Source organism: Sylvia atricapilla, chromosome 2, assembly GCF_009819655.1.
Source record: "Sylvia atricapilla isolate bSylAtr1 chromosome 2, bSylAtr1.pri, whole genome shotgun sequence".
Taxonomy (NCBI): Eukaryota; Metazoa; Chordata; class Aves; order Passeriformes; family Sylviidae; genus Sylvia; species Sylvia atricapilla.
In genome coordinates, this window is record NC_089141.1 from 76,128,636 (window position 1) to 76,155,978 (window position 27,343).

A 27,343-nucleotide genomic window follows, 5' to 3' on the forward strand; every position below is an offset into this window, starting at 1 on the left:
TTACTGTACAAGTAAACTGAATTGATTATTTTTGCACATTTTTGAGTGGAATTCTTTTCACTAAAGAAAAGTTACCAAGAGGGCCATGGTGATGATGCAGAGCAGAGATGGGGGAGCAGAATTCTTCATCAGAGAAAGCTGTGATTTATTTTGGTCTAATTGTAAAGTTACTGCAAATTGCTGGAAAGCCTTTTTTTTTTTTTTTTTCAAGATCTGGGTGATTAGATTTTCCTTCTTTTGGGGAGGGGTGGTGAGGGGAAGCTAAAAGGGGAAATAACACCTCTAATCCAGCTTCTGGTAATAGGCTGCCAGCTTTTAAATGAGTTTCCTTTCTATTAGTCAGAATATTATGCTAAGCCTTAAGCATTAGTTTTTTATGTTGCCATAGCAGCCTTATTCCTGCAGGGTTGTGACCTGCGATGATTACAGTACAAAGCTTATAGGGTCTTGAAACCCCTTTGAAGATGAAAAGTCTTTGATGGTTTATATTTATGCAAATCTCTTAGATATGATTTACCCAACTGAGACTGAATGGAGAGATGATTAAAATTCCCTTTCCTTTGATATCCATTAATAGTCGAATATTCCTTAAATTTAAATATATGCATATGTGATTTTTGTCTTTATTTACTAACATTTTTGCAGTACCTGCAAAATGTTTATCTTGACGCAAATTACTCGATCTGGACAGACATAATGCATTTACAATATAGGGCTGAAGGTTTTTCCCTTCTTTTTTTTTTTTTTTTTTTTTTTTTTTTTTTTTTTTTTTTTTTTCCCCTTTTGAAAGGGGAAAAATCTGTGCAAGAGCTTTTGTATGTTTCCAGATGATAGATTTTGGAATTTGGGCTACCCCACTGGCAGCTCAGAGCTAGCTGTGAACTGGTCTCATGGAAAAAAATTGGCAAGCTTTGGTCTTCAAAGAATTAAACTTCCTTTTAAGGCCTTCCTAGGTAAGCTAAAAAATTATGAAGAAAAGCCTATTGAACAAAAGGGTAACGGTGCCGTAATGAATAATACGGATGCCACTTAGAAGGCTGGGGAGCGCTTCCAGTGATGGCAGTGCTGGACCTGAAACAAAACCGGACCTCAGGTACAGCAGCACTTCATTGTTTTCCAGAGCCCACGGATTTGCATTTCACTAAGCCAGGGTGAGAGGTGTTAAGCTTGGATTTTTTTTTTTCCTTGCAACCCAGCCTCCAAATTTAGAAATGTATGGGAATGCTGCAACTTCAAATCACAGGCCTTGCTAAAAGCTGTTTTAATTTTTTTAGTTATCAGGTTTTTGGGGTGGGGAGGGGTGTTTGTTACAGTCAGGTGAATATTTGCCATGCTGTGTATACATGTAGACTGTTCTTTTTTTTCCCTTTGATAACTCATTCTGTCTAGTTTTAGTTTTCAGACAAATTCTTACATCACCTAAAAGGCCGAACACTTGCAGAACCAATTAATTTTATCCCCTTTGTGGAAACTGCAATGGGCTTGCTCAATTTTAAGGTAAGAAAGTCTTGAAGTGTTCATATTTTGACATCTCAGCAAACCAGGATAAGTTGAATACTCCTCAGTCTCTCCCTAATTTCACCAAGGAAAAGTGGTTAAAAATACAAAACATATTGTTCAAATCCCCAAAAACGTTTGCATGTTGAACTCTGATATTGTATTGTAAAGGACTTAATAATTCAAATATTCCAGCAACAGAACAGTTCCAGACAGTCCACACCAAATAACAAAACCTCTCTTCATTCCTGTTGTTGTTTTGAACACACTTGGAGTAGAAGTGGGCCTCTCCAAAGATTTGGAATACTCAGTGTTGCAGGCTGTTTAGTAGTTGTTGGATGCAACTTTTGTGTAACACTTAGTTTGAAATGAGAGTTAATCATCATTCACTATTGCTACACTGGATCTTTATAATGGTTTCTACTAATTACGTTACAACCAAATTCCATGTGTCATTTCTTTGTGTGTATGATGAAGTGTTTAATGCTGAGATTAGAAACAGAAATAACTTTGAAAATACCTGAAGAGCACACTCCTTTTTAGGATCATTCAGATCAAATCTAATTTATAAAATTTCATTTTAATACAAATCAGTCCCCAACCCTTTACTATTGAGTCCAGTTTTTCAGAAAGGCAAGGCAATGTGGAATGAAACGGAAGAACTCGTGCATGCACAAGGAACTCTGCATCCCCTCCCAAGCTCTAAGGGAAAAGTTCAGACCAGCTGAGGACACACAGATCAGAATTACCTCCAGAAGTACCTCACAGGCAGCCTGATCGTTTGATACAGCCATTTATCTTACAGCACACACTAACCTATCTGCGAGCATGATAAAGCAGTAACCCAATGGACCCACTCCTGTCCGGTGTGCAAACACAGAATTAGATCGTATATTAAACCATTGAGGTTTTTCTTCACCTACAGTATTTTATAGTGGAGGTTTATGCTGTGGTTGCTGATGCTGGCAGGAGAGTTACCTTTAAAGCACACTCTGTTAAAGAATAATTCTGGGTCCCACCAGCTGCCATAGAAGAACACTCATTAGTAGAGCTGGTAATTACATGTGTCTCTCCATGTGCCTTAGCCTTAAAAGATACTGATATTCTCCAAACATCAATATAAATAGCAATACTACTATCCTCAGGAAAAAGCTACAGCAGCAATTTTTTTTAACTTTTATTTTAATGCTTTTCTGATGCACTTGTTGCGTTTTTACTCCCTTAGATTATTTTTTAGTTATATGTAGCTGGAGACTTTAAATTGGCAATCCTTCTATCCTGCAAGGAAGTTAAAATAATTGTAAACTATTCATATGATTATTTTCATAAAAAAACCTTCCAATCTTTATTTCTGTTTTTCATGCAGACAATACACCATGTCAACTAATCAAATTAATACTTTTGTTTGGTTTTTTATGCAATATTTGCCAAATGTTGTGTTCATATTGTTACATAATATCTGAAGTAGTAATCACAGTAACACCTGGGGCATACAGTAAACCGGAAGGTGGGGAACCTGTTATTGGTGTCCTGTATTGCTATCTGAGTGCTTAGGGAAACCAAAATACTTTTTCTCTCTTGCTGAGTCATTTTAAAGCACTGTGCATTGTCAAGCAGCTACAGTGGCTTTGCTTAATAGAAGCAATATTCTCGAAGGATTTTGGTAACGCTGAATTGCTGTAATATCCTCTGTAGTCTCTCTGCTCCTGTATTTCTGTGGATATTAATACTCTGTTCTCACTTGAAGGCTGTCTGCGAAGAAGCACTGAGAACAGGATCCCAGGCTGGCTTTCATTTGGATGCAGTTGTCTTTGGAGGAGAGGATTTCCGTGCCAGCATAGGTTGTTACTTGTCTCTTTACTATAAATGTTTATGTATGGCATTTGCATGGAGAAGCCTGTGAAATTTCTGACAGCAATAATTAAAGTAATGACACTTGAGTCTGCATTTTCTGTTTTAATTTTTCTCCTTAATTTCTTTTCAGTGCAGAACGTACCACTGGCAATTTAAAACATGGTTCTTGTGTTACAGGGCACTGAGACTTCTTGTGCCTTTTGCAGTCAGAACCAAAAGTTAATGAAAAACAAAAGCAAAACTAAAAACAAACAAACAAAAAGCCACCCTGTTGAATAACTGAAATAATTTTAAAATATTTTATCCATAAACAACATTTATATGCTTTTTAGAACTACATTTGAAAGTCATAAAATTCTGGTGTCCGCTTCACCACTTCTTTACATACAACTGTCACTCAGGCTTTTGACATCAAGCACAAATACTCTCCTGCTACATTTTGCTTTCATAAATTTATTTTAAAGATGTCACATGTCAACACAGCCACATAGTCACATGAAAGCATTATTAGTCTTCCTAAAAAATTAAAAGTGCTTCACCATTTCTTTTATGAGAGGGCACTTAGCTTCTGATTTAGTTTAAAGATAAAAGATAAAAGCACAGACCTATGAATATCTGGATTAAAAATAAGTATGTTAATGTAAAAATCAAACATTGCTTTACAAAAATATTCCTTACAAGCTGAAAATCTGTATCTAAATAGTTATCGTATGGTTATTATTGTTATTATTTTTTCGCGCTAGCCTTCACATGAGTACGTTGCTTAGCTGGTAGCCTGTGAGCACATGAAGTCCTCATGAATACTTCTGCTTCTTCTCAGAAGTCGTCTACCATCAATTTTTCATTCAAATACTAAAGCTTAAATATTCGCTTAGGACTCAGTTGTGACAAGAATCAGAACCAAGGAAAGTGCAATTCTATTCCCAGTGTGAATTTTTAACCATTAGTTGGACCCAGTATATCAATTTGTGTAAAGCTTCTCTTGCTGTAATGCTTCTCACTGTACATGCAGTAAAAAGTAAAATCAAATAATTACTTTCATTTAGCCAAATCAGCAGTCCTTACCAGACAAAGCTTACACTGACTTTAGGCTTTCAACTTCCGATTTAAACGAAATCAAAATCTGAATTTACAAGCTAGTGTTTAAAGGGACATTATTTTTATTTTGCTAAAGCGGCTTTCTTTTTTTCTTCAGAAGAGCATAATTCTGACTCTATAGTATAGCTTTACACCCCTCTTCTATTTTCTAAATCAGTTAAATAGAATCTCGAAGTTTCCCCATTTTTTAACATAAGATATATTTAAGCCAGAAAGGTTTAAAACGCTCTTGTCAGCTTTTCTTTGTTCTCGTTATTTTCTTAGGTGCAACAAGCAGTAAGGAAACTCACGATATTCAATATGCCAGGCAAAAAATAATAGTCACAGCAAAAGCATTTGGTCTTCAAGCAATAGACCTTGTTTACATTGATTTCCACGATGAAGATGGGCTCCGCAGGCAGTCGAGGGAAGGTGCCTCAATGGGATTCACTGGTATGACTTTCTGCCGATGTCGCAAAAGAACGTGGATCTTGTTTGTTTTAAATATGTTGCTACATTTACTGTCACTTAGACAAATAACCTGATTTTTGTTTCCGATCATTTACTGAAAAGCTCGTTGATTTCAAGCTCTTCTAGGTTTATTACTATCTTAAAAATTGTGGCTGCAAATTTTGGCTGAAAAGTCACAGGCTGCTTTTTAAAACTGCATGCCATGAAGCGTGTGACTGGTTTTGAAGAGAAGTTGGGGTAGAGGCTGTGCAGTGATTCCTCCCTTCATAGAGCACGGGAAGGGCAATACTGTACTCTGCAATGGCTCCTCCACAACTGGAGCCCTTTCTCTTTCTTTGAACAACAGCAGCAGTTAAAAAATACTTTTTAGGCGAAAAAGCGGAGAAGTAAACCTCATATGCTAACTGCTAGGGGAAAGTTAGTTTCTTATTGGTTGTTTTGGTTTGTTTTTTATCTCCTGGCTTTCCCCCCAGTAAGTGCTGGTGACATCTACGGGTATTGGCAGACAGCAAGAGCAGCAGGCTCCTTGCCCCACAGTCCTGTAGTGCATGCAGCCTGTGACTGGTGTACCAGGTCACTCAGACACCTCCTTGGGACAGTGCAGCCACCAAAGTTTGGGGGGTTGTGGTAGAAATCAGCCACTTGACACATGCATTAGAGAATTTTAATACACAGGATGAACATTACATTCTTTTTATCTGACCATCATCCAGGATACACATATGAAAATAGTACATCCCTTTGGTTCCTGTTACCAAAAGCATGGGTCCTGGCAAAGCCACCTAGCAAACTCTGGTTTTACAGTTAGCTGTATGTGATACCTTAAAGCACCAAACAAAAAATTAATCTAAATTTTAAGTGACCTTGGCATGCCAATGAAAGAATAGTAATTTATGCTTTTTGGCATGAACTCTGCTTTACTGTCTGTTGAGCTTTAACATTTGCAAACCCAAGTCTTGTTTTGGAGGTGAAATGGTTAGCTCCTCACAGCTACATTATCCACAGCCATGTGGACTTCCACCCTTCACTCAGCTGCCTTTGAAGTTGGGAAAATAATAGAGCTGCTGAATGGTAGCACCTGCTGACGGCTACCTAGTCTCAACCAACATTTCCTAGCTTAAGGAAAGGCTTGATTTTTGAAAAAAACATAAACATCTGAACCTCCTGTTGACAGAAGATGGAGTTGCAGATGCCTAGCACCTTTGAGAGCACTCTTTTTGAAGGCTTAATGTGCATTTAAATGCTTAACTGAGGCTGCCAATTTAGGAAATTTAGAAATGCTCAGCATAACTAATGCTGATGGTGATTTGGACTCCACTGACTGTATGGTGGAAGTTGTCTGACCTTAGAACAAGGTCCGGACAGAAGATGAATTAAAAGGTCACGTAGCAATTTAGGGTACAAAATTACTTTCTATCTTGGCTGTACACGTGTCATACTTGCCTTTCCATACAAGGAGTAAAGGTCTGTGAAAAGTACAGATTTTATTAAGGTGCACTCACAGCACCTGCCATTTGCCTCCTGTCTTTCTGCAGCTATCATCAACACATTTCCAAAATTCAGCAAACAACCTGACAATCAGTCCAACTGTAATTAGAGATGGAGCAATAGTGACACTACTGATTTGGGGGGGGGGGGGGAATTTAAAATCTGTTTAAGCTAAAACAAAACAGCATTTTTCCTTTACTTCTGCAAAAAGAAAAAATATTTTAGGTTGATCTAAAATATTTCACTTGTTCTTTGGTTTTTTGCTCTCAGTTTATCTAATATTTTTATAACCTTTCCTGCTTGTTTTGATTGAAATAAAATCTATTTTCAAAGCTGACAGCAAAATCATGTTTTACCAAACTTATACAAGTGTTTTTTCCAAATCTTTATAAGTGAAACATTTTAACATTTCCAATTTCACATTCATCACAGAAAATTACAAGTGGGCCTTGGGTTAATCCATGACCTTGTATAAAGCAGAAGTATGCACATCGTATTTGCCACTGACAGTCCTCTGATAATGTGAAAGTACTGAAATATTGCCCTAATAACAAGTTCATAATGTGCAATTTTTCTAATTTTTAAATATAAGACCTCTTCCTGCTACTTTTTTATAAAGAATCACAATCATTGAAAGCAACATAACTAAAATGAGCTGAGTCTTGCAAATTGCTGTCATAGCTGGAAAACACTCACTTATTTGCATGAACAGGGCTGAACTCACTACCTTCGAAAGCAGTGCAAATCCAAAATATTCAGCAAAGTTACATGTCCTTAGATGCTCCCATATTAGGCCAGTAAAATTGCATTAATGTAATCAAATAGCTTCCCTCAAGATTAAACAGGAAAAATAACATAATAAAGACTTTACCAGCTATTTAAATATTATTGTGAACCTCACTGCTTATTGCAGCCAAATTTTCTTTTCCAATTATATTAAAATCAGCCTGGTTTTCCTTCAGTGAGTGTATAAACAAAATCAAATGTTTTCAAATGAAATCCAGCCAAATTAGTAGTCGTTTCATATATATATTTATTTTAAAAAAATTATATATCCATAGATATCCATCAAGATGTTTTACACTACCAGTACCTGTGGACTTTAAATCAGTGTGTTGCCTATATAAATGGGCATACATAGGTTTTAGGAATGTTTGTGTAAAAAATTAGGTAAACCTTGCCATAAGCTTTAACAGCTGACTTAGTCGTTATAAAAAGTCCTGTGCTACATGCTGAGAAAGCAGATATAAATACGAAACAGTCTAGGTGTCCTCTCTCTTTCAGTCTATTGTAGAAGACTAAAATGACACCATCATAGAGTTACCTAAAAGACTTGACAAGTATTGATTTAAAACACAATATATCAAGTGGTACTGTAAAAAGGATTTCGTGGTCATAAATTTTAATGTCTTTCAATTTTGCACTCTCTCAGTAACTTGTCAATAACAACAATTCTGTTTAAAATATTTACTTCATTCTTGCATGGCATTATGTCTGTTATGCAGTTATTTGGCTAGGTAGTCTGCGACAAAAATCAACCAAATGCTATAAATCAAAAGTTAGAATTTATTCTCCCTAAAATGTTCAGCAGTGTTTTAATGATTAAAAGCATAGTTTACTATTGTAGGTATCTTTATCCAAAGCAGGTCTTTTTACCGAAATGTTTTACTCTTAAAAAAATCATATTTATGTATTTTTAATTTTGCTTTAATTAGAGATTGACTTCAAATATAATTTAAAATATACTTAACATTTTTTCCAGAAAGTTAAGCTCTTTAGGATTTTTCAAGAAATTGTTGTACACACTTCAGTTTTGGAATTAATGGTTTATCTATGGAGAATATGTGGTATTACAAATGAGGAACATCATCAGCTTATTAATTACGACATTATATTAAAATTACTAAAAAACCTCTAGGTAGACATAAGATAAAACACATCAGTTTAAAAAAAATTCTTTGTGTAATTTCTTCCAAAAATTATAGTTCTTAAAGGGGTTTAAGCTTTTACCTATATTTAGGGTATTTTAGAAATAGTTGTGCTATTGAAATTTTAAACTGAATATTAAGCTTTTACCTCTATTTAGGGTATTTTAAAAATAGTTGTGATATTGAAATTTCAAACTGAATATTTGCATGCCTGTAAAATCATAAACTAAAATGTTGTTTAAGAAGAAAATAAATTGAGCTACTTGTGCCTTTTTAGCAAGGGAACGTAGCAAAGGACTAAAGGACTACTATTTCTTTGCTCATTTAATTAAGCAGAGTTTCTTTGTACTCCAGGTTATCCCTCGGACCCACTGCAGCCTGATGAAAGCAATCCCAGCGATTTTTGCAGTGGTTATCTCATTAAAAATAGGTGTATTCCTGCGCTCAAGCATGAGACTTCTCAGGTCCAGTGATGGGCTGACTCCTAAAGTACAGCTGGCTTAATGTCAGCGAGAACACGGAGGCAGACCCCGTTGTGCAGGGAAACCTCCTCAGCTCCTGACGCTTCCAACTTTTCCTGGCAAAGTGCAAAAATCTCGCTCGCGCAAGAGGCTGCGGCGGCGGCAGGGCTGTGGGACCCTCGGTCTGCAAGCTCACTTGCTGGCAGGTTTGCAGGATCAGGCTCATCCCTCTGACTAGTTTTGTTATCTGGCACCGAGGAGAGTCATTTATTCCGAAGGAAGCTGGGAATTCCGGTAGCCTCTCTTTATTAATGCACCTTAAAAGCAGACCACAGAAATCACACCCGTCTGTGAAATTCCCATAGAAATGAACTAATAATGTCAAACGCTGCACTTTTCAAAGTGTCAAACAAATTAGACATGTATTTGTTTTAAGGTGGCTAAATTCAATCACGGATTAAAATGGATTATGTGGCTGTCTATTCATGTTTGAAAATCTCTAGTGAAAAAGACAACATCTATTTTTATTTTCTTAACTTATATTTATACAAAAAAGGATTTTAAAAACTGCTTCATAAAACCTCAGGGCACTGCTGGTGGTTGTTTGCTATACCAGTGACTAATTAAATATTGCAGCCTACCTGCAACTACCAATAATTGCAGCAACAACAGTTTAAGTAATCGAGGATATATATGATGCTAAACCAATACTGAGAATTTAGGGTATGATCCTTAGGGTACTGGTAACTTTTCAGACCTACAGATCTCTTGCCATCTTCTTCAGATCTCATTTTCTGAGCACACTTTATTGCAACTTATTTAAGAGTGGCTGGAGCTGCTATTTGTATAGTCAAATTCAGAGATGCATTATATTTAATTGTTATTGACTGCCCGAGACAAACAATTGCACCTGAAGCAACTGAGAGAATATGTATGGATCCGAATGGGAAGGGAGGAGAAAGAATTGTGGATTCTTTCGAACTATACTTAATGCAAGCATAGCACACAAGGTATTCTTTCTCTTCAAATATTCTATCAAAAAACTATCTGCCTATTCTCCAGTTTTAAAAATAAAAGAAAGCAGGTAAAATAATCAGTTAGAGAGCAAGAAAGTCTGCAAGGCATATGAGAGCCTCAAGTGGTTGGAACATTTTGCTTGAACATCTGTTTGTCGATGCATGATTCTGGTGTTATTAATCTTCTTTGTAGGTAAGCAGGTGATTCACCCCAACCAAATTGCTGTTGTCCAGGAACAGTTCTCTCCGAGCCCTGAAAAAATAAAGTGGGCACAAGAACTGATTTCTGCTTTTGAAGAACATCAGCGATTAGGCAAGGTAAATATTTTGTTAATATGCCATAGTGGAACCAATTTGAATAATATTTAAGATTTAGAAACATCGGTGATGGCTCTTTGCTTTTATCTTATGAAGTGTGCTGTAAGTGAGAGTGTTGCTTGTGAAATCTGTCTCTGGATAGTGTATATTATAAATTTATCACTTCCCAAGATATTTAAAAATAGAATGGCTACCTTTTCCTTCTCCCCACTTTAACTTTAATTCTTTGATTACACAGCCTTTTGAGTACCTGCAAGTATCTACAGCATCAGAGAATTAAAACTGCTTCTCCATTATGCCGCAGAATCACGGTATTACTGTCAGAGGAAAATATTTGCAACCAAAAGTCAGGTAGCCTGGCAGAGGACTCAGACTGCTTGCACAGACATCATTTATGGAAAGAAATAAATGGATTAGGAAGCCTCTGGTTTCTAAAAAAAATCTCTGTGTTGGTAGACCTGTTTCACTTTTGGGGGTTTGATCTCTCAAACATGCCCAGTAGTAATTGAATGTACTTTTGAGTGAAACTGCTTGCAGATTGTGGTTCTTAATCATTAAAAATGGGAATGTTTTATGTGCATTTGTACCAATTGCTGGACCTGAATTTTGGATAGAGGAGAAAGCAAATTAACACTAGAATATGATTGTTCCTAATTTAGTGCATCATTGAGTCTCACGTTTCCTGCTCTGTGGGTTTCTGCTATGTAAATATTGCGGTGGTGATGCACAATCTGTCTCCACTTTGTGCCAGTAATACTTAAATTAGGGGTCGCCTGAAGGAAGATTTTATGCTAGTTGCAGCATTGTCAGTTAATTATCTTAAAGGTTATTTGCTATAATCCAGTTTGCCTCTTTTTGAAAGAAAAAAAAAAAAAAAAAAAAGTTGCAGCCAAACCTGTTTATCTTAGTCTCAGCCAAGCCTGGGCTAGTTTAAAGGAAAGTCCCAATGTCAGAATGGGGAGTTAAGATGAGTGGGAATGGTTTACACGAGCTTGTGTGGAATTCAAGTAGGAGATAAACCCCTCCAGTCGACAATTTCATCTGCAAGACTGTGCATAGGGTCTCACTTTCACTGGTACCATATAAATGTTTTCTGCACATTTTTTTCCGCTTTCTAGTGGGTTAGAAAAAAATTGGGATGTCTGCCTTTCCTGTTCCCCTGCATTTCTGATACTGTGGATGTTCTGCATTAAAAATGCTGCAAAGGTCAAAACAGAAATTTTGCTTCCTTCTCGGACTTAAAGTGTGACAAGGTATTTGCTATTGCTCTGCCCTTCTCCTCGCTGGGCTATTGCACCCTGTTTGTGATACCTGGGTGTTTCCAGTACAGCCATGACTGTGCTGTTTGGGTGCTGTCCAGAGCAGTGATTTCAGGGTCCCTATTAGGATGCTGTATGCCTGGATCTCTTTGTTCTCTCCCCCTCAATTTTGAAATGTAGCTCTCTTCATGCAAACAATATAGAAATAGAAAATACATGGCTGGTTTTGCCCATTATTCCGATTTACAAGGCTTGGCTCCCTTACAAAAGGCATCTTTACAAACATACTGCTGGTGCAAATGTGTAGGCAGGTACATGTAGCAAGAAAAAAGTCAAACGACTTACTCAGCCAAATATTTTTTATGAAGTGTTTAATACTATTCATTCAGCTGATTTTAGTGTCAGAAACTCAACTAAGGAACACCCCTGTCATATGAACAGCAGACTAGGAGACTGGACCAAATTTAACTCTAGTCCCAGTATCACACCATCATTAAGCCACACATGTTTAATATTGAATAATTTAATGTTAGGCAAGTGTTAGTCTTTAGGTTTGTTTTTAGGAAGCTGCTATTTTACTGATGTAATGCTGAGGGGTTTTGTTTATATCAGTCATTCAGGGGGGTTTATTTGGGTTTGGGGGATTTTTTTTCTCTTCATGAATGCTTTTAAAATATGTTATAAGCTTCTGTAATCAGCTGCAAGAGCAAATTTGCTGAGGGGCTGTGGTGCAGCCTATTTTTTTAACCAACCAGGTTGCATGCTTCATATATTTTTGCATCTAGCCATCTATCAATAAAAAAGGACTGGCAGGTTAATATGTGAACTTCTGAATCTCATAGCACTGTTGTATTACTGAATTTTACAACAAAATTGGAAAAATAGTTTTCCACGTAATGCTGGAAACTCATTAACTGAGTTTCTAATTTGCTATTATGACTGTGCCAATGAGAAGAGCTTGGACGGTCTGATTAGTTAATTTTTTTTCCAAAGCAAACATATCTCACTGAGGGATCCTCTCGCTCCACATCCTAACGACATGCTAAAATGTGAGTAATAACTCTTCCCCTACCACCTCCTGGCAAATGCTCCACACAGCGGTTTCAGTAATCCTCGTGTCCTAATGAAACACCTCTTCTGTTTTCCTTTCCCTTTTATTATATTAAAGTGTTCATGTCAGTAAGACTAAAAATATGGCTGTGGTTAATATGGTTGAGACTAGCATGGTTTTACCATGTTATTAATCAAAGTTGAAAGTCTGGAAAAAATAAATGTGAGGGATTTGTGCAGCTGTTTGTGTGGTAGATAAGTTACTGGTCTGCAGTCTCTGGGATCACAGTTTGCTATTAATTTGGTTTAAAGTTTGATGCCCTTAGTTAACAATATTTTATACAAAAATACTGTAATAGTCTTTCATAATGTATTCCGATTTGAGACCCACAATTTCCATAACAATCTTCTTTTGAAAGAAGGCTGAACCAGGCTACTTCATCCTGGACACTGAAATGCTTTGACATAGCAGCCCCCAAATGTGAGTACTGAGGTCAGGAAAAATTAGGATCTCAAATGAGCACTGTGGAATTAGAGATGCTGTGGCAGTGTCCAAACAGAAGGAAATTAGAGAGCTAACCAGCTAGGCAGAAGTATTTGGACTTGCCTTATGGATATATTCTTGTTTGAGGGGTTGCTTTGGTTTGATTTCTAGGTTGTTTAGTTTGTGGGGCTGTTTTTTACATTTCCAATCCAACTAAAAAATGGCACGTCTAGGAAATAAATGGTAATGTTGTATTTTGGACAAGTAGAAACAAATGTTGAAAAAGTACATTTTGTATTTTATTCATTTATTTATTAAGTGGTCTCTTTTGTCTAAAACTGAAAAATGCTTAAAAAGAAAAGTGTTATTTCCTGTTCATTTCAAAATTTTTCCAGTAGAACTGCATTACTAGGGGATATGATTTTCAAAATTAAAATACTCATCCTAAAGAAAGCAGGAATAGCTATCAGAAAGCCTAAATATAAGATAGATGTCGGTGTGCTCAAAAATTTAAAAAGGGCGATAAACATCATTCCAGTGGTCTAAAGGACAGTTTCTATTAGAAATTTCTAAATCATTTGTACTACATTAAACAGGGAAGTGATCTTATAAATACAGATTAACTGATCTAAGGGGGTAGAGTTAGTGGGAGAAACTATTCGCCTATTTTAGAAAAAAAATCTGATTTCTAACAATGAGGACATAATAGTCTTTACTATTTAGGTAACTCCTGAGTTTACATTACCAGTACACTCAATATAGGACCGTATCTCTTCTATAAGTAGCTAGTGTTTATATTTGACAAAAAATGTAAGACATTGAAAATTAATTTTTAAGCCATTCACTGTGTAAATACATCAGGCACAATATCATTGTTGAAATTGAATCTTCCCAAAATGCCTTAATTTTAAATAAAATTCAAATTTAAGGAAAAGCAGAAGAATAAAGTAAGAGGTTGATTACACATATATCTCACATACTAATTTACAAATGCTTTCAAAGCACTCACATATTAAACTAGGGAATAACTAAATGCTGCTGCCAAGGTCACTTGTCATGTAAGGATTATTTTGAGTTAAGGAAAGTATATCACAAACCCAAGTTGTAATATGGGTTGAATATTTAAATCTCATAGAGCAAATCAAAAGAAATATCTGTGCATGCCACATACAAATGCACAGAGTGCTTCTAAGAAGACCTTTAGCATATGTTTCTTGCATTATATTCTGTGCCATTGTATATCATGTTCCCAGCAGCTGAGGAATAATATATATGAACTCCAGTGATTTGGCAAACTATACAGTTTCATTTACGGACCTTTCCAGGATTATGAAAAATCTTAGGAATGCATTTATTTACACAGCATCAACCCAACAAAGGAATGGAAATTTCCAGCAGTGGCTCTCTTATAATGCTCTTTGTTTAGGAAAAGCTACCCCAAGCCACTGTATCTTAGAGACGATGCGCCCTCGTGCTTCAGCCAGCTCCAGCTCCCACCGCCTTACAGGGAGGTCTCTCCCGGCTTTCTTCCCTCTCTTGGCTCTGCCATGGACCCCAGGAGGGCTCCCCAGCCCAGTGAGATCCACGCTATCTCAATCCAGCCCGTGGTCGCTAGGAAAGTGGGACCATGTCCCAGGGTGCCTCTTGGAAGGGATGCATGGGAGCATCCCTCTGGCATGGGGCTGTATCAAACCCCATCAATCCACAGGGATTATATTGCACTTTATAGAGCATTATATCTCAGGGCTTTATGTAGAGCTGGGAGTGAGGGAGCAGCCCAGGCCCACACTCCCCTCGCCCAGGACAGACTGCTGAGTTTAGAGGTGCCACCAACCAAGCTGGATCGCATCCCAGGGCGGCAGTGGCAACACAGGGTTCCTCTGTGTGTGCTGGGCTGCAGCGCTGTCAACCCTCTCTCCGAGAGCACAGGGCATGTGCCGTCCTTTATGTTAATTAGGCAGTCTGTATTCCTTTCACTGCAGAGTGAGGGATTCAGGAATTTGTGATATATTGCCACCTTTAAGAAGCACCAGCCTTAAAAAGTCTAAGTTCGGCTGTATCTCTATACAAAGATGAAGAGTGCTGGTAGGATTTAAGCATGGGCCAGGTTTGTGTTGTTTATCTTTTTAAAAAATGACCAAATGAAATTTTAATTTCAAAACTGATATCGAGAGAGCTCATGTTAGTACTCAAAATTTCTCTGTACATTCCTAGGATTTGAAAAAATGCCTTAAAATGTGTTCTGTGTCATGGTTGAAGGCTTTTCTCTTACAAAGATCCATCTGGGGCAAATTTTGAACCTCTACAAAAGAGCAGAAGGGGCTGTATTAGCTAATTGCATGTGCAATACTGGTTCCTACGTTGGTGCAATCAGTCCTGAGGGAGTTATGCCAGGTGGGGAGAAAAGGAGACAGATTTTACTACACAGGGCAGCAAAAGCTTCTAAGCAGGGCAGAAACTCATACAAAACCATTTTCTTGCCAGCTTCTGCCCTTTCCACTCCCCAGCAGGCATTCGGTGGCTCTTAATCTGTTTTCCTCCACTCATTAAAGACCTATGTCCAAAGCGCAGAGGGAGAAGGACTGGGATGGCACATTGATACTTCCCATGGGGAGAAGTTGAGCCGGGAGCCGGGAGCAGGATGGGTCTGTGCGCCTCCGTAGCCTTTCCACCCGGAGATAGAGCCTGGAGGAGGCACCTGCTGCTGTCCCAGGGGACACAGGCCCTGCAGAGGATGGCACCTCTCCGGGCTCCTCCTCAGCTAGGCACGGCTCCTCCATCCCTGTCAGCTCAAGGAGGTAAATGCAGGGCGAGTTGCTTTTGGAAGGGCCATGCTGTGTCGGCACATTCCCAGCGCAGGCAATGCTTTGCTATGAGCATGGAGTGGGAAGACACCCAGCACTGTAGACACCTGCCCACCATCGTTCCAAAACCTGCTCTGCACCAAGCAACCCACCAAGGCAACTTACCCACCTCCAAAATCCCTGTTTAAAAAGCATTAACAAGCGCTCATGAGCCTCATTTCAATTTTCAGAGCAGGATCTAACTAGAGAGGTAATGTTCTGACCAGATGGCTCTTTTTAAGCCTTACTGAGGGAATTCAGAAGCCTGTACAGCCAAAATATTGTTTCAGTTAATTTAAGTAGCAGCAGTCTTGCTGCCTTTTCACTCCTCTCTGTGCTAGCCAGCTTTGTCAGGGACCTGGAGTGTCTCTCTGCAAAATCTCTGTCAGATGAAATAGAGAATCACAGTAAAAAATGGCTGTCCAATCCTATTCAGAAAATGAGTCTGAAATTAGAAAAAGCACGGAATACAAAAACATGGGCAATTCCATGCTTGTTGGCAGAACAAGCCTCACTGTTATTATTATTTTTCTCAACTCCATTGTATTTTACAGCTACCTTTCCCTTTGGTATAAATGCCGCCTCTACGCCCTGTAGTCATTTACTTTCAGACTGAATTTTCTAGTTTATATTTAACAAATTGCTTCCATGACTATAAACCTCGAGTTAATTCCAAATTACTAAATGAAGGGCATCTGAGGATCCTTACATCTTAATATCAGTTACTTTTCACTTTTGCATATAATAACCATGAATCTCACTAGGCAGAAAAAAAAAATGCATGGTTGGATAGGCTGTTTGTCCAGGAAGCTGCTTTTGTGCTATAAAATAAAGATTTGCTTGGCAGCCACAAGTGTGCTCTCTAGGATTCTTCCGTCCACAGTACAGTATAAGACAGAGAATGAAAACGAATGGAGAATATTCCTGATTTCTAGAACTTCCCTCCACTTTAATTTTATTCCTTCCTGCTCTAAGAGGAGCACACAGGAAGACAGCAACCATAATGAGAAGGTAACTAAAGAAAATGCAAAGAGAGCAAATAAGTCCTCATATCTGCCTTTCATTCAGGCATCTTAAATAGATTGTTTGTTCAGACAGAGGGAGAGACTTTGGTGGCCTGAAGAGTTTCTGGAGCTGGACCAAGCAGCATCCCTAGGCCCACTCCAGCTGAATGGGCTGTCCCTGGTGGTTCAGGCAACTTGGGGGACTGCAAGATGGAAAAAGTTTGTCTGGCTCACACAGCAGGGCAAAACCCTTATATATGGGCTGGAAACAGTAATGCCAGGTGGAGAAGAAATGAAGGACCTTGTAGGTCGTTGTTCTTCATCTTTCCTGCCCCACTGTGGACTTGAAGGATCACAAAGTCCCTTCTACCTGTTGAGCTTTAGAAAGGGTTTCTTCTGTCAGAGTTCTTGCACTGCTGCTCAGGAGTTATTTGAGGCAAAAATCAATCTCTATTTCATGTGGTTGTTGCTCTTTCTTTCCTGACCTTTTGTGTCCTTCCATCTGCTCCTAGAGGCAGAAGCCTATCTCAAACAAACAGGCCTGCTTCTGGCTTTACAAACTGATTTATCCTCTGAACTCACTGACTACTTCTACTCCAGTGGAAGATTACACTGGCAAAAAGAAACAAAAGGTAGTGATTTCTAATGTTTTCTACATATCAGCAAAAAGGCTACAGAAATTTAATGGTGATGATACTTTGCAGAATTCCCTCCCCACATACGCTTCCACAGATCAGAGACCCACTGAGCATCTCCTCTTGCCAAGAAAATATCTCTGACAAATCTTTCAGTGATCATTTCTTTTCCCCAAAGATTTTGTGTGCATGTGTCTTTCCACCCATAATGTTGTTACAGAAAAGGGGTGAATGTAAAAGGATCCAGAAAAGAGGCTATGGAAATATATAGGCCAAAAAGCTGTGTCCATACAGCTCACTGCCTGTGAAGTCTTCAGTTTGTCATATGTGACTACACTGGTTATTTGGGTGTTTCCTACCTACTGCAAAGACACTTAAAGAAAGCCAGGGTTATGTGAGAAGCCTGCTCTGGAGGCAGGAGAGGCCTGAGCAGAGAAGAGAGAGTGGCCACAGTCTGGAAGACACTCTCAGTTGACCCAGATTTCACTAAACACTTCCTAGCAGCTCACTAACCTTTGGAAGTTCATTATGAGAAGGTAGAATCATGACCCAGCTATTTATGACAGCTCTTTGGCTACAACTTGCAGAAGAAAAAAATTAATTAAACCTGCATTCAGCACCATCACAGCTGTTAGCTCTTGACTTCCCCAAAAATATGGTCTCAACCTTCTGTTTCAAGAGAAATCATTCCTTTGTACTCAGGATAATCACTCCTCCCCCAGGCACAGACCCAATGCCATTTGCTGTGACCAGCTCCTCTTCTCCTTTGTTCATTACCTGTAAGCAAATCCAAGCGTTCTTTTAAGCCCCAAAGCAAAGACTTCCAAATTTCCTCTGCAGGGAGTCACTTAAGCAACGTGTGTTTTCATTAATCCCAGGGGAATTATCTTCCTGAATGCCATGCTTTTTAGGGGGAGCCTTTGCCATCCACCTGCTCCCTTCCCTCCTCAGAAGACCAAATCTGCTCTGCTTGCAGAACACAAACCTCTTATTTCCTTATAATAGCTAATATTGTACAGGATTAGAGGTAATGTTCTCAGACTCAAGCAGATTTTAGTGCATTTATTCCCTGTATTTTTGGTGTCTCCAAAAAGTCATAACTAGACCTTTGGATTTCAGAAGTGGGCAAGACACTGAATTACCATGGAAAGAACTACTGTTTCTCAGATAACTGTGGATCAAACATTTTCTTGTGTCTGTGGACTTGAAGCCTCTTGTCTATATGGGTTAGGAGGCACACAAGGTTTGCCCTGGCCAGCTGGCATCACCCCTCCTGCTCATTTCCATTTAGCCTGGCATCTGCCCGCGAGTGCCGACACAGGTCACCGGGGTTGGAAGGGGACTTACATAACTGCTTATTTACACAATGGCTGTATTCACACACAGCCTCTGGCCCATGTTACCAGAGCAGTGTGGGAGCTCTGTTTGACTCACGACATTTCCTAATGATGAAGGGGGTGGAGGAGAGAAGGGTGGCTGGCTTGTTGGTTCCCTTATGCCCATTTCCCCCATGTCCTAGATGCACATCCCGCCAGAGACAGCCCAGTAAGACAAGGAGGTAACCAAACTGCCACACACTCTGCATGGATTTGGTCTGCAAAGGAAGATATTGCAAAACTGTGGAGAAAAGTAATTGGAAAAGAAACCAAATCTTTATCAGTGGGGCACTATTTCTGACTGTATGACAGCAGAGTACTCTCTGAGGACCTTCCCTCACTTGTGAGACTGTCATAAAATCAGTAGCCCCCAAAGTATTGGGAAGAGGGGGTTTTGGCAATTCCATAAGCATTAGATAACCCCTGTTTTAAGCCCATACTTAATTCAAACTTCAGCAGCAGGTGATTCCTTGTCCATATTTCAGTTTCCTGGAACATTACCTTGCCTTGCTTTTCCTTTCTTTCCGCTAGTCTAACTACCCGTGTCCCCCATGCCAAAGCCTCACCTAGTCACCAGGATCCCCTAGCACCTTCAAGCCTGCCATCTAAGTAGCCTGACTAGGTTCCCAGAGTAAGCTGCTTTTGAAGAAGTCACAGTGGCCTAGGACAGCCCATGTATGGATAAACACTATAAATTAACCCAGCACTATTAGCTATATTCTTTCATCTGATGCAAGACAATTGGGGTTTTCTTTCTGCTGTAAACAAGCAACAATCTTAATGTAACCTATATAGATATATTTGAGAAAATCCTGGCAACTGTCACGTGGGAGTTAAAATTATTGGCTACCTGTATGATGAAATCAAGGCATCAAATCAAAGGTATATTTGCAAAGGCAGGACAATGACTGAGTGAACCACCAGCAGTGGTTCCAAAAACAGAGCACAGAGTTCTTAAAACCAATGCTCATGCTTGGAGTCACATCTGCCAACAGACTGGGAGTCAGTAGACTTTTTTGAATTTACAGGAGTAATCTGGTACTTCCAACTTTACATACTTTCTGTGTCTTAGGAAAACCAATGCAGGTGATTAATAGATTACAGTGGTCTAAGAAGTGAGGGTCTGCAGTAACCCTCTTAGTGAGCTCATTGCAGTCATCAGGATGGATGTGGTTAGAGGCACAAGTAACCACAGATGGAGCAAATGCTGAGGAAAAAGCCATGAGCAATCCCAGGTGCAGGAGTACATCTAATTCTTTTGTATTGCCAGCCAAAGGGGACTAGCTCATCTGATTACTGTCTCACATATCCCAGATCAATTACCGTTTGACTTTAATTAACTCAAGTACTTTAATACACAACTCAGAGATAATTTTGTCACATTACTGAAGTGACTTAAATGTTCTGTATCATGATAGTTTTATCCTGCTTATTTCTCTCCTTAGTCCAGTGGTACATAAAGAAATAAAATATGGTGAGAGTTAAACCCCGTGTAACATTGTGTATCATATAAAAAGGTTTCAGTACAGATGAAGAAGTATAAAACTTTACATTCCCTGATCATATGGAAAAACATAAGGGCACTTCACTTGCCATCCTATCCATCCCCTGAGCAGTCAAAGTCAACACAATTCCATATATAACAGGATTCCATTATACCCATGATAACCACTAGTGCCTGTATCATTCCTTCCCCTCTCTTGGTTCCACCAGAAAATATTGATCCCCAGACAGCACTGAGATCATGGACCCTGAATCCTGTCCGTTTAACTTCTGGAAAGGTAAAATGCTTCTTGCCACTAAAAAACAGTATTGCTCTGGTTATTAAATGGTCTTACAGATCAAGCTCTTAACTACTCCCAGAAGTTTCACAAAGTAAATGTTCCTGAATACAGGAGAGACACACACAAAAAGAGGAGGTCTTTGTGTTCTTGGAAACACTGCATTAATGTGTTCATCTTTTGCCATGGCAAATGACAGACCAACACCGAGTCTCTTTTTGTGACTTGATACATGTCATTTCTTATAGGTAGAGGAAATGTTTAGGGGTGACATAGATATAACAAGAGCCATGTTCAAGATCCATGGCAGAATGCGACCAAGGTTGTATTCTAAGTTGTCAAAGAAGAGCCCTCAATTACATGTTGAACTTTGATGGATCTGAGCTGTGCTGGAGTGGCTGCATTAAAGGAAATTCATATGATACAAGCATAAAATCTGTAGACTGGTGCATTACAAAGTTTGGTTCTTCAGTCTCTCCACAACCACCTGGAAATTTGTTGCATTTGTTATTCTTATTGCACAGCTGATTTTCCCTCCTTTAACACGAGCCTATATCTTCATGTCTTGACCTGTGAAAATGACTGTTCTCTGTCAGCTATGCCTTATGGCTTCTCTTTTCTGTAGGCTGGATCCTTGCATCACTTGGAGCTGACCATTCTCAATTCCCATTTTTCCAAGACTGTAATTTGCCATTACCTTCTGAGGAAAAAAACCCAAAAAAACCCAAAAAACCCCCAACCAAGCAGCAAACAACCTATCAGCTGTCTATAATTTTAATTCACTTGCAGATGTTTTCTGCAAAATCTTCTTTTTTCCGTCCTCAGAGCACTTTAGGATATACTGAAATTTGAAGTAGAGCTGTTACGACCTTACTCAGCCTGGCCTGCATCTTGCGTAAATTGCTGTTACTTTTTTTAAATGTTACTACTGTCTTAATAGAGCATTAAATGTCATAGTGAATGATACTTCATGCCAGAAGGAAAAACCTTGAGTCTTTCCTTGCTTGTCAGTCAACCGGGAAAGACTTTTAGATAGCCTGCATGATGACCCAGACAGGGAATGCTGCCCATTCAGTTTCTTCCTTGATTCCTCCTTGGTAGTCTGCCCTGACAGAGCTGTAGAGCAATCAGGCTGAGGGAGCACTGACATTCTGTGTTTACAAACCCATCTGCAGTGCTGTGTTGCTTTCGCAGCTGTACAGCATGGACCAGCCAAAGTGCCCTTACAGCTCCCATGCCCGGAAGAGTGGTAAGTGCCAAAGTCACCCCATTTCTCACAGGCCTTTGATTTCAGCACATTCTCTGTGTGGCTGCATGAAGGATGGCACTGAATAGGCACAGCAGAATCTGTGCTGTGTTGCTTTAAACAGGGGCAGAGTCTTTGGCCCACAAATCTGCCCATTCCTCAGTAGGGCTGGACTTACAGACTACTGTCTGGTGAGTGCCACAGTTGTCCTCCATTCTCCCATTTCTCATCCCAGCTGAGTTATTTGCATCCAGGTATTATCACCCAGAGGCTGTGCCCATCATCTGCAGCTCTGCCTCCTGGCTGGTCCTCCTCCCCACTTCTCCATCAGCCTTTACCTGGAGGGCCTGTCTCTTCCCAAGGCAGGTCTGACACATTTGATTAGCCTGATGGCAGAGTCCCTTTACAGGTTTCTGAAGAGGCTCCCTCTGAATGATTTATATGGTTGCATGGTGAGCAAGAACCACAGCCACCGAGTGCAATGGATGCAAATCCCAGCCTTGCATTACCCACCTGCCATTGTTCCCATTCATGCTGCAAGCTTCCTTAAGAGCAGGCCCTTGGTCCCATAGCTGAACTACTGGAAATCTAAGTACAGGCTGGAGAAATGTGAGATTGTTGAGAAAAATAGCCAAAAAGAAAATTTAGATCTATGACTAAATTAATCCCCAGATTAATGCTATCAAAGCAAATCGTGTTTACAGAAAGTCTTGTTTTCTTTATATTCATGTGAGAGAAAATCAAAAGAATGCTAGAGGCAAATTTCATCTAGCAGAATTGGAAAAGAGAGCATGGGGACAAAGCTGTAATTACTGGTATTTCCTATCTGTTGAAACCTGTGGGTGGAAAGAGAGTCGGTGAATAGGGTATATTCAATGGCATTAAAATTGGTTTCTTTTTCTGGACTTTAGCTCAACACTGCAAATTAGCAGGGGGAAAATAAGCCTCAGAATGAACAGGCAGAGAAGCCAACTTCATGTTACCCTTTGCTGTTCTGGGAAAAAAAGGGCATTTTTTTCCTCCAAGAATTCAAATTCCTAGCAACCCGAAGTACAGCTGCACACTGACAAGCAGGGAACGTACGGCATTTCTCGTGTGGTTCAGTGTTTGTGTGTCCATACACACCATTATCCTGTTTTCCCTTTAAACATACTACTTTAACGAAGAGAGGACAAGCATGCTGTTTAATCAGCTCTTGCTTGGTAAAAAAGACATTCTGACCCAGATTCATCATGGTACAGCTTAGGCACCTGCAGGGGTATCTGACTTTAGATCGTTCTGCAGCCAGTCAGTGGGAGGGTTGAAACCCTCCCAGCCATGATTTGGACCACCAGAGATCAGAACTGATATTGCTGGGCACCCAACTCTTCCTACAGACCACTGCAGGTACTTAGGATAACTGTACTCCTAAGTCAGCCTTTCACAGAACTAGGAAGGATGATCTGAGACTTCAACATATTTCTGCCTATGACTGTCATCCCACATGCAAGTTTCTTCTATAAGTAATAGCTGTTACTGAATTAGCTTTACTCTTTATTTTGCTACTGAATTAGCTGTTACTGAATGGGCATTACTGAATGCCTACAGAAAAAGAAAAAAAAAAGACAAGTAAACGATGTTTTTCTTACAGTTCAAAAAAAATGCACCTTGCAGTTTGAGATCACTGCATAGATGTGAATTGTTCCAAATAAGTCTTACGTCATAAAATGTTTACCTAGTTCCTAATTTTTTTCACAACAGTTAATAAATTGAATCGTTTGAGACTGCACTTCCTTTCAAGTTTTAAAAGTATAACTGAAAGTTACAGAGATGTGGTTATAATTAGAATTATGGTAATGATGGTATATTATTAATAGTAATAATTATAATATTGATGTTGGGGTAAGGTAGGGTTGTTTGTTCAGTAAAGAAAAAAATTCAATTTGAAGTAGCAACCCCTGAGTATCTGTCAGCCCCATTCTCCAAACCTACCTGAAATATTGCAAGTTACAGTAGGAAAATCTACTTTGAATAAAATAATGGTTTTTACTATTATGTTTTCCATGGCTTTCATACAGCCTGCTCTTACATGCAAGAATACTGATTTGTGTTAGATTACTGTTTAAGGCGGATTTTTGTCTGAACTGTTCCAGAGCATGATTTAGTATTTAATTAATACTGCTTTAGTTGAGCTAGATACACCACTGGAGATACACATTTCCTAAATATTTTTGTAAATGGGTTAAATTTTCACTTTACTTTCTGGAGTCCTCTATTTAATAATTATCAAGACTCAAATGAAAACCAGAAAAAGGTTTGTTCCCCTCTGCGTTTCTCTCACTGCTCAAGCACAGACACCTGTGCTGCTGTGGACCATACCTTGCTCTTGGTTAGCCTTGCTCACTGTCAAACCCAAGGCCAGCCCATGATCCCCTATTGATTGTGGCAGGACATTAAAAGGGTATGCAGTGCTCCACAGAGCCACCCTATGCAGTGCAGGGGCCAGGCCCTCAGTTCTGAATTCTTCAGGGAAGGGATTGCACCTTTGTACTTGGATTTTTGGGTTTGTTGTTTGTGGGTTTTTTAACTACTGTTAGAATTGCAAATAAGATTTTTTTTTCTATTGAACTTCAGCATGTCTTAATGCAGTTTTATCTTCCAAATCCCACCTCAGAGACACATGGGGATTAAAGCATCTAAGGGAACAAGTCAGGTTTGGCACTATTTAAAGCGTGTTTAAAGCACTATTTAAATACATATTTAATGTGTTCTGTTTAAGATTTAACTATGCTTCACAGTTAATTGTTTTAAACTTGTCACCATGGTACCAACAAAAATTCCTCAGGAATACAAAGTGACTTTTGAAACCTATCATGACTCTCAGATCGCCACTGCTGAGGCACACAGAGTAGTTCTGCATCCGTTTGGGGAATTTCCCTATATGTGGTTCTCAGATGGGCTTTACCTCGGCTCCAGAGGAGATTTGGGCAATATTATTGCACCACCCACTTGGTTATTTCAGCTTTCGTCCCAGTCCCTGGCTCTCAGCACAGGCCTAGCCTATCTTTAGCACTGGAGACATAATGGAGAGGTTCTGCAGCAGCACAACCTCAGCAAAGCCCCGAGTCAAGAAAACTTCCCTCCACCCGCACAAAGAGCCATTACTGTTTACTGACAAAGATAACTCGTGGCTTTGCCCTCTGTCTGCAGGCAGTTTGCCGCTGGCCCTGTGGCCCAGCCCTGGACGGATGCTGGATGCTGATGCTGGAGAGGGGGAACAGAGCTGGTCCCCAGGTGTGGTGTGTGCCAGCCCCTCTCCCCAGCTGGCACACACAGCCTCACTGCCCTTGGCCCTCAGTGTCTGCCAGCCAGAGAGGCTGAAACAGGCCAGCCGCATCCTGCGCTTCTCTTTTCTCTCTCTTTTTGCCTCCTCTTTGGAGAGCTTATTGCCCTTCACATTTCTTTAAATGCACTTGCCCGGTCGCGATTAGTTTGTCTCCAAAAACTTCTTCAGGATTCCTATGGGAGATGATGTTTCTTGGCAAACAGATGTATTTGTAAAGAACAAGATATGCCAACTACAGTTTCCAAAGGTGTCTCAGGAAGTTCGTATTCTCTCTTTTCCAGGGAGCGTTTACTTTCCGCGGGAGCATGATCGACATGCCATTACTGAAGCAGGCACAGAACATTGTTACACTTGCCACAGCCATCAAGAAAAAATGAGCTGGTAAATGAAGCTCTCGCCATGGGGCCCCAGTAGCTGTTTTAAAAGATGACTATAATACTTGGGGGTGGGGGGGGTGGGGGGGAGGAGAGGGAAGGTGGAAAATTAAAGACATCAGGCTTAAACAGAAATTCATTTCCATTTTGCAGATCTGTCATAGTTTGCTTGCCGGAATCGTTAATTACTAAAACTATCCTCAGCTCAAACCACTGCTCACTCCTGCATGGCCCATGTTCTGCTCATAGCCTGCAATGAAGTTGCATCACCGAATCTGTGACATCACAGTAATTATTACAAACGTGGGATTATGACTTCACCGAAGGAGAAAGGAAAAACATAAGACCTGAGCTCTGTTAAAAGAGCAGATGGAAACTAATTCAATTGTTTCTATTTCTTTCTGTGCTTCTTCCCACTCTGATGCAGAGCTCCTGGCAGAAAGGAGAAAGCCTCTAATAATTACGCAGCAGTTGAAATAACTGCCATGAAAATCTTTACCCTGTGTGAGCTTTGCTTTCCCCCCACACCGCCCTTCTGTAGATGTGCAACAGCCATTAAAAATAATGCTCCAACAATGCAGGACTCTTGACTTTCTTCTCTTTTTTTTTTTTCAGCAGTGGCTATTCAGAGAGTTTCCTCCTGGAAGCGTCCAGCCCGGGGAAGGGTTGGACGGCAATAAACTTGTAGTTTTTGGAGACACAATACAGCAGAACTTGTGCATATGGTCTCGAGTCAGATTTACATCACATTAGGGATACGGCTACAGATCATGTGGGCTGTGTGGTTAACGGGCTTAGTAAAGCTGTTTTGAAGAGGTTAACCCAGCTTGTAGTAAGGGTAAATAAACATAACAACCAGGCATTGTCCTCTATTCAGCATGTACTCTTATATGGAGGGCTAAAGGGTATTGAAGCTGCAGAGGATCAACTTGTGGTTGCCAGAGGACTCCAATGAAGTTTGAAACACCAACAATCAGAGATTTTGTTTCTGTTCCTCATTAAATCATGAGCTTTTGTGCTCAGACTATGAACGACTGTTCTTTAAGAAATTAACAGAATGGGAAGTTTTAAACTATGCACCAACCTTTTCATGACCTACACAGCAGCAATGCTGCTGCACTTAGACAAACACCGCGGGGAAGGCTGTTCTGTTTATTTAAAATTGTAAATAGAAAACAGTTGTTTTTTAGTTTCATTTCTCACCGCCTCCGTGGGCATTTCACGTATGTAGTATCCACAGTGCCTTATTCCTCCCGTTTCCTCCCTTAGCGTGCTTCCCCTCCTTCTCCGAGCAGCGATTTCACTTATTTTTGGGTTATTTTTTCGGTCAATTAAGGGGAAAGGAAAAAGGGGGAGGAAGAACCCCACCATCCGGCCCGCGTGGAAGCAGCGAGGGAAGGGAGCGAGGGGGCGGCGGGAGCGCCTCTCCGCGGCTCCCCCGGGGACGGCGGGGACACGGCGGGGACACGGCGGGGACACGGCGGGGCCCGGGGGCGGCGAAGGAGCGGGGCCGGGGCCGGCCCCTCAGGGACGGCGGGGACACGGCGGGGCCCGGGGGCGGCCCCTCAGGGACGGCGGGGACACGGCGGCGCAGGGAGCGGGATTGCCGCCCTCCTCCGTCCTTGTCCGCCGGGGCGGCCCCGGGGGCGCGGGGCGGGCGGGGGCCGGCGGCAGAGCCCCCCGCAGCCCCTCGGCCGAGTTTGGGGATGAGCAGCGAGGGCCGACCCCCCTCTCTCCGCCTCCGCCACCCGGGTCCCGTCCGAGCCGCTGCGCCGGGGGATCCCTTACAGCGCGGGGACCTCCGGGCTAATCTGATTAATTAAAGACTACCTGCTTATAGTGCAGCTCCCCCTCAT

The 27,343-nt window shown here is 40.4% G+C and overlaps 1 protein-coding gene across 1 annotated transcript in view; it reads left to right on the plus strand.

Annotated features, from left to right (window-relative positions):
* The window catches only part of CLYBL (citramalyl-CoA lyase), a gene marked incomplete at its 5' end in the record, with an annotated part of 132,827 nt that extends 106,764 nt beyond the window's left edge, over positions 1–26,063 (plus strand). The window contains 6 exons of the mRNA XM_066340477.1: positions 1,396–1,497; positions 3,245–3,338; positions 4,714–4,881; positions 9,986–10,110; positions 25,395–25,494; positions 25,641–26,063. Of these exons, the coding sequence (XP_066196574.1) occupies positions 1,396–1,497; positions 3,245–3,338; positions 4,714–4,881; positions 9,986–10,110; positions 25,395–25,490 (585 nt within the window). The remainder of the gene's footprint in view (positions 1–1,395; positions 1,498–3,244; positions 3,339–4,713; positions 4,882–9,985; positions 10,111–25,394; positions 25,495–25,640) is intronic.
* Positions 26,064–27,343: the final 1,280 nt, after the last annotated feature.